Genomic DNA, 11,813 nt, shown 5'->3' with positions numbered 1-11,813 from the left:
ACCCTTCCGAAGAAGTGGCGAACGCCTTCATGGTGTCTTTGAAGGCGAAACCACCGTCAAGGGACAGGATCGTATCTCCGTCAGTATCAAGTAGCTGAGTTCACTTACTTGCGAGCTCATCCCTCCATCCAGCATCGTCAATGCCTTCAATTGGGTCCAGAGAAGGGAGCTCGTGCTCGCGTCATTCAATCACTCAGACATGGACGAGATGGTGCAACTGCAGCAGTCCTCCAACGATTCGTCCAATGACGTGGCAGCACGTGGAACGGTCCGCACCTTGGAGTATACAAAGCACTCCGACATCCTTTCAGCTTTAGCCATCGAGGAACCTGTTTGGTTCGCGTCTAGTCCCTCCTCCTCTGAGGAGCCAGTCACATCAGACGTTACAAAGATCGACCCTCGTCTCAACGACTCCTCCTTCGACCATCCATCAACCGGAGACGCCCCGCTCCAGCAAGCCCTCGGACAGGGCCCGGAGACTTCTCAACATCAGGAGCAAGGAGAGTTCAGCGCCCAGCAGCATAATTCGGCCGAGACCATCGTCAAAGTCTGTCGCTCCTATCTCCGGCGGAAGCATGCGTACAGAGGCGAGGCGGAGGAGGCAGTTCGCGCCAAGACCCTCGAGTTCCGCGAACGCGCGCGCGGGGCGTGCGGTGGGCAGCGCAAGTATCGCCGCCTCTACCTCGGGGTCGTACCGTGCCTCCTCGTCGCTGTAGAGGACATCAAGAACGTACTCTACCAACAGAAGTCCGCTGCGAAACAGGGGCTCAAGTCGTCGACAGACCACCTCGAGTTGGAGGGGGTGGGGAGGGACATGAATGTGGCACGGTGTGTCATGACTTTCATTTCGTTCTGCTCGCCGGTTGACTTATAGATTTGTTGTTGTGTTGCACAGGGATAATTTCAAAGAGGCATGCCGCCTCCACAAGGCTCTCGTCCCCTCCAGCGACGTCCATGCCCGTGGCGATGGCGCAAAGCTTTTGCAACACGTGATGGCTGTACGAACCCTCTTCGAGAGCATTGACTGCACCGGCCAAGGAAATGCAGCATCTAAGTGGAGCGACGTTATCGAGCTGGCTGTGCGCTGTGTGTGCAACCATGAGATTCCGGAAGCAGAATGGGAGGGTAGGATATGTAGACTGCGAGTCAACCGTCGTCTGTTCTGAACTCTGTAATACTACTGTGCTCTATGTTGTTTGTTTACCTATCATTGCACTTGTTACGTGGATATTGAAACCTGTTTCTTAGCACGTTTAAGCTTGTGAGCGTGAAAAATGCAGGTATGTTATTGCGTGTACGAGGCAAGTCCGTGATGGTGCGTGTACAGGTATCTTGTGACTACATATACTACAGTCCATAGCTTAGGCGAGCTCGGCGAAGCCGACCGCGGTGTCGTCGAACGAGAATGCAGTGTAGACGTTCTTCATGAACGCGTCGCCGAGCAGCCAAACCTCGTCCCAAGGCCGAGGTCCTGCCCGAAGAGCGCACCAACGCACTCCCCGGATCCGCTCTCAGTCTCGCCGAGGTTGAAGCTGTTGAGAGAAAAGAGAGCAGGACGCGTTAGCTTCAGGCGCGGGCAAAGGACCACAAGAAGACGCACTTGTCCTCGGTGACCTCCCACTGCTGGCCGCCCCAGGAGAACGCGACGGTGGGGAGCGAGCCGCACGGGTACGAGTACTCGCCCTGGGAGGAGTCGACGACGGCGGAGCCGGAGATCGCCTTGTAGAACGTCTTGACCGCCGACGGCGGGCCGTACATGAGGGTCGTGCCGGAGTCGATGATGGTGTCGAAGCCGGAGACGGGGGTCTTGCTGCCCGCGGAGATCTCCGCGCCGGGGATCTGCCAGAAGCCCTGGGAGTTGTCGACGTCGTGGAACTCGAGCGAGCCGGAGTAGAGGTCGCTGTTGGTGCCGCCGAGGTAGAGCTCGGAGCCGGTGGAGGCGAGGTAGAAGCCGAAGACGCCGGAGTCGACGGTGCCCTGGTCGACCGCGGTGTTGAAGAAGGGGTTCTGCGGGTTGGGGTGAGTATGTGGAGATCGAAGGGCGAGGACGTGGGTACGAACCTCCCCAAGGTTGGAGATCGAGGAGAACGCGAGGCCAAGGATGCCATCGATCGGGTCGGAGCTGAAGCTGCTCGAGAGCGTGGTGACGGCGGAGAGGTACTGCGACTTCGCGGTGACGCCCGCGACCTTGACGGTGTCGGTGTAGATCGGGCCGGAGACGGTGGAGCCGTCGCCGTACTCGATCTCGAACGTGCCGCTCTTCTTCGAGCTCGTGGAGGACGACGAGCTCTTGTACGTGTCCTTCTTCTTGCACGTCGAGCTAGTGCACGAGCTCGAGGGGACCCAGAGGTCGGACGAGCCGGTGTCGAAGTCGATGAGGAATGACTGCGCGGGCGTGCCGATAGAGATCTTGCCCGCCCACTCGGTGTCGTCGTCCTCGTCGGTGAGCGACTCGCTCTGGCGCTTGGCGAGGAGATGGTCGGGGATGACCGCGAGCGGCTTGATCTCCGCGCCCTGCTTGAAGACGTGCGAGCCCACGTTCTTCTCCAGGTTCATCAGGTTCGCACGGTGCTTGCTGCATCGGTGTGTTAGAACAAACAGAAGAGACGACGGCGGTCGGCGTACTTGATCGTCTTAATGGTCTCGATCTGAGCCTTGTCAGCGTTGAAGGTGCCGTCCGCGTTCGTCACGGAGGAGCGCTTGGTGAAGGGGACGGCGACGCCGCGCTTGGTGGTCGCGAGCGGGCTGGCGGACGCCATGAGGGCGAGCGCAACGGTGACCAAGGTAGCCTTGCAGAACATGTCGGCGTCGAGTGAACGAGCTGAGAAGTTGAGAGGTTCTGAGGGCTGGTGCGGGAGGTAGGGAACAGGAAAAGACCTGGTGAGGATCCAGCAAGGACGTTGGTCCGTCTTTATACTGCCGCATCGCTCTGCTAGTGATGAGGTGGGTATAGGCAACCATCACATGAAATGGTATGGACGACGCTGGAGGGCAATGCGGGGGAGCGGCGATTGTGCTAAACTTAGACGGTGCTGTGTTTAGCCAACTAGCGGCCACAATCCGCATGAGCCATTCGACCATGCAAGACCTGTCGGGGACCAGTGATGGAAGCAGCGTGGGGCAACGATGCAATCGGCGGGATGCCATGTGGACCTCTTGACCATGCGCATCGGTGTTAGCGACGGGAGAACCAGATGGTCCGTCGCTGTCTTCGGGCGTTCTGCCGGAGATACTGAAGGAGCGAGTAGCTGAAAGGCAGGGTTGGGCGGGGTTGGACGCTGGGAAGGTGGATTGCTGCGTCGGCGGAGTGGGGCATTGCGCGTCTATCTGGGAGGAAGAGGACAAGCACGTGGACTTGATCGACGTTGCACATGGTTCCACCCAAGTTTGATTTCGTCAGGGTGCACATTGCCCTGTTGATGGCGCTCGTCAACCACCACTCGAGAGCCAAGCCCCAGCGATACCTGCAGTCATTCTCTTGGCACTCGGAGTTCCCTTAACCACACCGTCCATCGCTGGTGGATTCGCTGTTGGCCATCGACCCGTAGCGTTCGATCTCGAACTGGACTTGAACGCGCAAACCGTGTTGACCATATGGCTGTTATTTAGATGTTGATGCGCCCATGCTATCGTGTAACAGCCTACTGCGCGCAGCGCACAGCTGACGATGCACCCCGATCACTGCTGTGGCACGTCTCCATGCGTGTAAGACCGACAGCCGCCTCATTGTCGTGCTATTTTGGCGGGTGCAGCGTGAGCACATGGTGACACCGGGAGAGAGATGGACTCACGTCTTTGTATTGACGGATGCCGCCACCTGCACACCAGCGGTAGCCAGAAGAAGGTCATGTCGAAGCTTATCTCCGGGCGGCATTGAGTAATCACCGGACAAATCCGCATGGTGGGTGGCGTTCACTGTGGAAATGAGTAATGTAATCATCGTCAAGCGCAGCAACGTCAGATGGCGCACACAGGCTGGAAAGCTGAAGCTGAAGGCCCAGCAGAAGGTAAGTATAAATACGAGACGTGACGACGACAATTGTACATATACTGGCACAGTGGTCAATTTGCGATACTGCGCTGACGAAGGCTCGAGGTGAAAGTGTGCGCGACCGCGGATCTGTGCGGGTAAAAGAATTTAGGATGAGACACCTGATTTCGTATATTAATGCGGGGCTTACCTCGACGGCCAGGGGCCGATGATACCTCGGCTATTGGGCTCGGTCCTGTTGTCATGTGTGGTCTTCGACATTTGGCTTAGAGATCGAGTGCCTGGACATCCCCATCTCTGAATTCCCGATTTTGGTGACACTCTCGTTCAGCGCATGGTGAGTGCGCGGTTGGAGGCGGTTGGGTACTTCGTGTGGACTGTGTTGATGTGTGTCGAGTTGAACGACTGTTTGAAGGGACTCGGAGTCGCAGGAGATGTGGGAGTAAAATGTGATCGATTCATAGATGTGCTCGTATCTGCTTTACAATTGATTGAGCGTCGTCGGGGCCGAGTTCATGACGAGCTTCAAACTCCCGCCAGTGCAACTCATTCTCAGTGAGCGGTTTGCTTGCTTGTTCCTCGCGAGCGATCCCAATGAGCCTGCCCGGGGTCGATGCCGCCTGGCTCGCTTCGCCTTCGGGCCTCGGAGCAGGAATGATGTGGTAGTGTACCTAATGGGCAATGCGAATAATTCAGTTTCGCGTAGGGGTTCCCAGTCAAGTCATAGTGGAGGGGGTTGGGGAAATATGTGTGGTAACGAAAGACCTGGAGCGATGATTACACATACGTGGGGGACGGCTTGTGCGTACTCTTGATTGCAAACAACGTTCAGGGCCGTGTTACGGAGACCTGAACATACCTGTCAGCGTCGGCAGAAGAGGCAAGAAACCTACGAGCAACACAACGGCCGCCGGCCTTGAAATGGCATTGAAGGGCATATATGCGTGTACACACCTGCAGCAATCGCCCGAGCGACCTTGGACACTGCTCTCCCGCATTCGGCCGCAAAGTCGTCCTCCAGCTCCGATACGCGTGAGACGTGCGTCTTAGGGATCACGAGGGTGTGTCCAGGGCGGAGAGGCGCAATGTCTGTTCCGATTTCCGAATGGCGCGTCGTGTACGTCCCCATAGAGATGACGTAGAACCAACGCCGAGACGTTACACGTCAACAAGGGCAGGGGCGCCGGCGAGAAGGCCGACGACGACCATCCCCGCCAAGAGGGCGAGTCATGAACAATTGTCACTGCGAGTCAGTCGAGCCCGCTCGCGGCGCTGGAGAAGGGGACGGGCGGGAGGGGACGAGCACCTAGTATCGCGACGACCGCGTCGGTTTCGTAGACGCGGTACGCGGGCATGGTCCCCGCGACGATCCCGCAGAACGGGCAATTCGCGTTGCTCGTCGTCGTGGAGGAGACTGGAGGCCTCCACGCTTCGGGGACGGGGCGCCCTTCGTGCGCCTTGAGGACGTAAGAAGTCATCGGACGTTGCGCAGGGGTGGCTTGATGTGACGTCCGTTGGGGTTTTGCAGGGACGGCGAGGAGCACGAGAGGCACGGCGAGGGCGCCGAGGCTGCGGGAGGGCTGGAGAGGGAAGGCAAGGAGGCTAGAAGGCTCCGCAGCTGGGCGAGAGCGCGCCTCCCGCCGGCCGCACAGGCCCGAGTGCAGGGCAAGCTGTCGCTGAAACTGTCGCTCCCGACCGGCGGCCTTGCTGCCTGCCGTAACATTCGTATGATCACTCTGCCCCTGCTTTTCTCTCGTGAGCTTCCCGACTGTGCCCGATCACCTCTCTTCCTTCTACCTCGCCAGAACCTCCACTGGATTCGACTCGCAGCATGTCGCGCGGGAACCGGGATAAGGTGTCGGGCATCCTCAAGGGCTCAATGCGGGACAACTACACGGAGCACGGTGTGGACGAGGTAGGCGATGTCGCCTAGCCGCATCGTATGCATGTTCCGCGTGGGTCGAGGCTGATCGCTCGGAATATCGCGTCTAGTACTACAAAAAGGTTGGTGCGACATACCGCAATCCGCACTTCCCGGGCGTGAAGAGCTGCCTCTTCCTATGGATGAACAGGCGCGTCTCGCCCCGAACCCTCGCTGCGCTGCCAGCATGCTAAATCCGTTGCCGTAACGTTAGGTGGTGGACCATGCGTCAACCTCATATCGATGCAAAGAGGTTCATGGTCTTTGACATGGCTTGCGGTGCGTCTTCCGTGCTCCAGGCATCCGCGTAGAAATGGGTCTGATCCTCCATTCGCGAGGGAAGGCAGGTGAGTACTCCATGGGATATCCATACCGCCCTGTTCTTTAAACGCGTCTGTCTCAAGTGGTGAGGCAACCCAGGCGATCATGGAGTGGTGGAAGGCAGGCCGCGATCGCTACACCGATCGTAAGAATGCGCAAGCAGCAGCCAGAGACGTCCCCGATTCAGATGAAGAGCGTGCTTCACGCTCGCGCAAGCCGTTGCAGGCCCCTCTCATTGCGCCTGAGATGACGGTGCCTTGCATCCTCGCTGCGGACCCGGCACGTACCTCCCAAGCCCATACGTCCCTTCTCTTTCTTAATCCCGCTCTCCTCCCCCGACATAGTACACTGCACAAGCGTTCCACACTCGCACCGGCCTCTACGCCCACCCACTTTCCTTCAAGGACATCGCAGAAGGCCAGCTTCCAGAAATCGCTTCAAAGCCCATTGGGGCGCCCAAGGGTGGGTCTGCGCCTGTGACCCCGTCACCCAGCTTTATCATCCGCAGTCCTACTGCATCTGTGACAAGCGCATCGAGCAGTCAAGACGGCGATGGGATCATCGAAATGGTGGTCTGTTCGTTCGCGTTGCACCTCATCGAGAAGCCGTCGGCACTGTTCTCCCTGCTCTGGGAGCTGAGGTACGTCGTTCCGGGCCGTTTCCGACTGTAGGCGTTTATTCTGTTCGCAGCACAAAGACGCGGTGGCTCGTCATCCTTGCCCCACATAAACGTCCCGAGGTAAGCGTCCAGCTCGCATTCGGCACCTGTACTTGAAGCGTGACTGATGTCGTGCTCAGATGAAGGACGGATGGGGGTGGTGCAAGTGGGATGTGGAAACATGGTCCGAGTGCCGGATGTCGGATCCGTCGGGGGAGCTCTTGGAGGACAGGTTCGTCGATAACGCTCATTCTTCCACTGCGGTAGCTGACACTGGGTGCGCAGAGTCCACTGCCGTGTGTTTCGGAGCCTGAACGTATAATCTGTACATTGTATGCTATAGGCACAGCTGGTCGTGACTATGATACTACCCTCAAGAGTAGTTTCAGTCAAACTCGAGCACAATCTTGCCACTGTACCAGCGCTCAGCGCTCAGCCCAGGCGTTCGCAGACAAGTTGTCCACATACCTGTTCTTGCTCGCTTCCATCTCGCGATGAGCTTCCTGGATCTGAGTCCACGGGTAGACCTGGAAAACAGCGTGAGTATTCTGTGAGTCTTCATATCACTCAAATTACCTTGTGGATGTAGGTGCGAATGCGGCCATCCCCTGAACTCCCGGTGATGGAGTCGAATGCCTCGGCCTTGAACCTGGAAGATGCGGCAAGGGCGACGCAATGAGAGGGCGTTCCATGCACAGAAACATATGAAGAAGCACACCTGCCGATGAGCTCCGCATGGTAGTCTGCCGACCGCGCGCGTAGCGTTGAGCCCTGGATCCGCAGGCGCTTGAAGATGACGGGCGCGAGATCCACCTCCTTCACCACGCTGCCTGCAGTGTGCCAGCGAACATGACTTTCCTACAGGGCTGTACCAGAGACGACGAGTTGCTCACCACTGAGGAACGCGAGAAGCGCCATTTGCCCGTCGAACGCGAGCGACGCGATGTTCTTTTGCCAGTGCGACTGCCCGACCATGTCGATGACAATGTCGACGCCCTTGCCGCTCGTGATCGTCTTGACCTCCTCGGCGAAGTCTTGCGTCCGGTAGTTGACCGCGTGTGTGGCCCCGTTGGGCATCGCGAGAAGCATGTCGAGCTTCTCCTTCGACGACGCGGTCGCGATCACCGTGTTCCTACGGACGCGTCATGAGAGGTGAGTTCAAGGTGGACGGAGAAGAAAGGAGGGCAGAGGACGCTCACGCCCCGTAGAACCGCGCGAGCTGGATCGCGGCGACCCCAACCCCGGACGCACCCGCATGGATGAGGACGTCGTCGCCAGCCTTGATCCCCGTAAGGAAGACAAGGCCCTGGAACGCTGCAGCCCCGCACAAACGCACGTAATGTCAGTTTTCTGCACGCAGCTGACCGGCAAGCGTCTGCAATCGCGCCCCAAAACGCGACGCACCGGTGATGTAGTTCTCCATGATCCCCGCGGCATCGACCCAGGACAAATGCGCGGGCTTCCGGATGAGGTTGCGGTGCCGCACTTCCACATACTCGCCGTACGCACCCTGGGGGTGTGGGAATGGCAGGCGTCAGCGCGAACGCCGCGAGAAGACGGAGGAGGGAGCGGGAGGCGACGTACCCCGAGGGCGAGCCCGAGGACTTCGTCACCTCACGCCACTCTGGACGCCCGGGGCTGGACGACGGTGCCAGAGAACTCGACGCCCATGATCGTGGGCGAGCTCGGGGGCATGGGGTATCGGCCTTCGCGTTGTAGGAGGTCCATGCCGTTCAGCCCAAACGCTTTGACCTGGAGGTATGGAAATGGAAGTAAACATCCGAATGATGTGTGAAATTTTGCAGATCTTGTGCTTTAGTAAGGCATACCTTGACGAGGACCATGCCGGGTCCAGGAGAGGGCCGCTCGGCCTCTCCGATGAAGAGGTTTTCGATCGGACCTTTCCCGTCCTTAACGAGGATTGCGCGCATCTTGGAGCTCATCTTAGTACTGGAAGTTAAGAGCAGTCAGAGGAAAGTGAGCGAGAAACGGAACTGTGTCGAGACCAGGGGCTAAGCTTCCGGATCCCGATATATATGCGCCGACTGACAGCCCCCTTACGAGCTCATGCACTGGGTTTCCGGTCTCGCTCGGTCAGCAAGCGAAACTCCCATGTGAAATCAAACAGTGCAAGGTCTTAGAGGGAACAGAACGCCGGAAGTTGAGTTCTCCGCGATTCGGGCCGGGATGGTAGCAGCTTCTGGAAAAATCCTCCCATTCGCAACAAGCTAAGTTATGAGGGCTCTTGTCAGTTCATTGGACGAGAAAGAAAAGGACGGCGTTCTCACTGAAGTGCGCACAACGCGCTTACTATTTGCTGGCTCGAACGCAAGGAATTGACGCAAGCTTGAAGCGCCCATGAAGTGAGCGGAGCCCATGGATTGTCATCTCCGACACTTCTCCGACAGACTGGGCTTCAGCCTGGCGCCAGGGCCGGGGCTTGCCGTGATGACAAACGTGGAACTCTGACTTGAAAGGCCAGGTCTTACTACTTATTTCTGCATGACTTATGCAGCAAGTTCCCATTGAGGAATTGCACCCAAAGCGCCCGCAGTTGACACGGATGTGACCAAATTAGCGTGCTCCGAAACCTTGATAAGTATAGCGTTTGACATATAGCTCCTGGCACTTCCCTTCTCTCTACCTGCCATCGATAACCCAGCGACCCAGGGCGAACCCGCAGACGCACTCCTGGCCTCGTACCTCAAACTACGATATCACGGAAACAGAACACTATCCCTACGAGGTGCGGTGATCTGACTCTCCTCGTCTCCGACTGACGTTCCGATGCAGATGTGGCTCATCAGCACCTCCCGGGCAGAGCATAGTTTTTTTTCTAGACCAGAAGACGTACCGGGTGGATATGCTATCCTCTCTCATGTCTGGCTGCCGATGGACTTGGAGGACACGTTTCAGAAGCTTCAAGGCTACAAGGAGCGATGTCAGGAGAATGTTTTGATGATGAAATCCTCCACACGCCTCGCCCCTAAGCTCCCGACCAACCCGCGCGACCTTGTGTCGTCCAAGATTCGGGCTTTCCTTGTTTTTGCGGAAAAGGATGGATACGCGTGGGCCTGGGCCGACACATGCTGCATCGACAAGACAAGTAGCGCAGAGCTGTCAGAAGCCATCAACTCCATGTTCCGGTACTACTCCCTCTCCCACACATGCTACGTCTATCTCTCCGACGTCGAAGACAATGGCTGTCTGCTCTCACCGTTCATTCCGAACCCGCAAACTGATAGCACGGCGAATCACGGCGTAACTCCCTTCATCGCAGTCAATGGCACGGGCGTGGGTGGACCCTACAAGAGCTCGTAGCACCGAAGGAGGTGGTGTTCCTTTCTCGGTCCTGGATCCCATTGGGAACCAAACTCGATCTTGCCATGATGCTGGAAGAAGCAACAGGAATCCCTGCGCCCGTACTTCGTTTCGAGCGGAGCATCACCGACATGAGCGTCGCAGCGCGCATGTCCTGGGCGTCGAAGCGCAAGACAACCCGGGTCGAAGACGAGGCGTACTGTTTATTTGGGTTGTTCGGGATCAACATGCCGACTCTCTACGGCGAAGGGTCACGGGCTTTCTACCGCCTGCAGGAGGAGATCATGAAGACCTCAGTGGATACCTCTCTTTTTGCCTGGGGCCCCATTCTGCGAGAGCCTCACCCATCCTTTGGGGAAGTCGTCCCCCAAATGGTCTTTACGCAGCCGGAGTTTTTCTTATTGGCAGACTCCCCCTCTCGCTTCGAAGGTGCAGGCTCCGTCGTGTTCGTTCGCTTCTCAAGCCATTTTAAGCCAGACGCAAATGTGAGTGCCATCGTTACACATGGTATTTGGAATATCACTTACTTATCAAAACTTACCAGCAGGATCGCAGCTATGCTTACACAACCGCAACGATCACACCCCATGGTATTCGTGTGCAACTGCCCATCGCTCATCTCCACGATCTCTACCACGTCCTCGACCTGTCATGCGTCCGGCACAAGCAGCCAGTGTATCTAATCGTCAGAAGACACGGGAACCTGCGCATCGATGGCCTGGACGTCTTCCATTGCGGCGGGCGGGCGCGGGGCCTCGCCTCTAACTCCGCGGACGGTCCGGAGCACCAACAGCCAGCCAACCACCGCCTCCTCATTCCTCCCTCCCACTCCGCTCTCCGGCGGCACCCCTGGTCAGCCGCGGACGTGTACGTGCACGCCCGCGCGCCCTACCGCGCCGAAACCACGCCGCTCACCGACGTCGGGCTCTCCGTCGTCCGCACCTGCGGCACCTCACAATCCCCCTTCCGCTTCCGGTGGGCACACTTGGCGGCCGCGAACGCGCTCAGGCTCGTTCGCACGACGTCGGTGCCGTTTCCTTGGACGGGCGACGCCCCGCTCACGCTCTTCTTCCACGACACCCATCTAGACTCCGACCCGAGCGCGCCGCCCACGGAGCTCGTCGCGGTCACGCTCGGGCGCTGCCGCGGTGCGTCGTCCGGGCCGACGTACATGCCGTACTCGCCCCACCGCTTGCGGCCGCACGGAGGGGAGACCACCGGGCGGGCGCAGCGCAGCGGGCGCGACCCACTCTTCGCGACCGTGCAAGTGCGCGTGTCGCCGCAAGACCAGGGTTTAGGGGCGCGGCACAATTGCGCGGAGGACCACATCGATCTGTGGGCGGGGTTAGCGAAGGCGTTCGCGGTCCCGTCGCAGATGGCCATCCCACCGCAGTGGGAGGAGGGGAGGCCTCGTGGGCAGCGCGCCGGAAGGCAGGTCGAGCCTGGGAGCGTCCCATCGTTTGCGAAGATGCGGATCCTCACTGTGCGGTTCACGGAGTGCCCGTTGTACATCGATGGGCGGGCCCTCGATTTCCACGTCGACGTCAAAGAGGCGTATGTGTAGCTTAGACTCCACTGGTCTTTCATGGCGTGTCGACCGA

The 11,813-nt window shown here is 58.5% G+C and overlaps 5 protein-coding genes across 5 annotated transcripts; 2 read left to right on the top strand and 3 right to left on the bottom strand.

Moving 5' to 3' along the window:
• Window positions 1-1,361: 1,361 nt before the first annotated feature.
• Window positions 1,362-2,801, bottom strand: BXZ73DRAFT_91256 (acid protease; the record flags this gene model as incomplete). The annotated part of the gene is made up of 5 exons (XM_048025914.1): window positions 1,362-1,451; window positions 1,493-1,532; window positions 1,601-2,007; window positions 2,062-2,575; window positions 2,626-2,801. 5 exons carry the CDS (start codon window positions 2,799-2,801, stop codon window positions 1,362-1,364), a joined length of 1,227 nt encoding a protein of 408 aa, XP_047875737.1.
• A 1,648-nt stretch (window positions 2,802-4,449) lies between these two features.
• Window positions 4,450-5,469, bottom strand: BXZ73DRAFT_50372 (HIT-like protein; the record flags this gene model as incomplete). Its single annotated transcript, XM_048020420.1, has 4 exons — window positions 4,450-4,662; window positions 4,779-4,840; window positions 4,946-5,080; window positions 5,298-5,469. The coding sequence occupies 4 exons, from the start codon at window positions 5,467-5,469 to the stop codon at window positions 4,450-4,452; spliced, it is 582 nt and encodes a 193-aa protein (XP_047875736.1).
• Window positions 5,470-5,822: 353 nt separating this feature from the next.
• BXZ73DRAFT_91254 (uncharacterized protein) lies at window positions 5,823-7,213 on the top strand (the record flags this gene model as incomplete). The annotated part of the gene is made up of 8 exons (XM_048025913.1): window positions 5,823-5,906; window positions 5,984-6,063; window positions 6,127-6,195; window positions 6,317-6,429; window positions 6,480-6,535; window positions 6,578-6,877; window positions 7,032-7,123; window positions 7,177-7,213. 8 exons carry the CDS (start codon window positions 5,823-5,825, stop codon window positions 7,211-7,213), a joined length of 831 nt encoding a protein of 276 aa, XP_047875735.1.
• A 63-nt stretch (window positions 7,214-7,276) lies between these two features.
• Window positions 7,277-8,834, bottom strand: BXZ73DRAFT_103525 (quinone oxidoreductase; the record flags this gene model as incomplete). Its single annotated transcript, XM_048015608.1, has 9 exons — window positions 7,277-7,304; window positions 7,360-7,418; window positions 7,468-7,540; window positions 7,610-7,721; window positions 7,785-8,023; window positions 8,091-8,205; window positions 8,296-8,401; window positions 8,515-8,643; window positions 8,721-8,834. The coding sequence occupies 9 exons, from the start codon at window positions 8,832-8,834 to the stop codon at window positions 7,277-7,279; spliced, it is 975 nt and encodes a 324-aa protein (XP_047875734.1).
• Window positions 8,835-9,684: 850 nt separating this feature from the next.
• BXZ73DRAFT_50373 (HET-domain-containing protein) lies at window positions 9,685-10,895 on the top strand (the record flags this gene model as incomplete). Its single annotated transcript, XM_048020421.1, has 2 exons — window positions 9,685-10,080; window positions 10,137-10,895. 2 exons carry the CDS (start codon window positions 9,685-9,687, stop codon window positions 10,893-10,895), a joined length of 1,155 nt encoding a protein of 384 aa, XP_047875733.1.
• Window positions 10,896-11,813: the final 918 nt, after the last annotated feature.

This window comes from Epithele typhae (assembly GCF_022376455.1).
Source record: "Epithele typhae strain CBS 203.58 chromosome Unknown BXZ73scaffold_41, whole genome shotgun sequence".
In the NCBI taxonomy this organism is placed as follows: Eukaryota; Fungi; Basidiomycota; class Agaricomycetes; order Polyporales; family Epitheliaceae; genus Epithele; species Epithele typhae.
The sequence above is the reverse complement of the archived record's forward strand: the minus strand, read 5'-3'. Positions and strand labels throughout refer to the sequence as shown.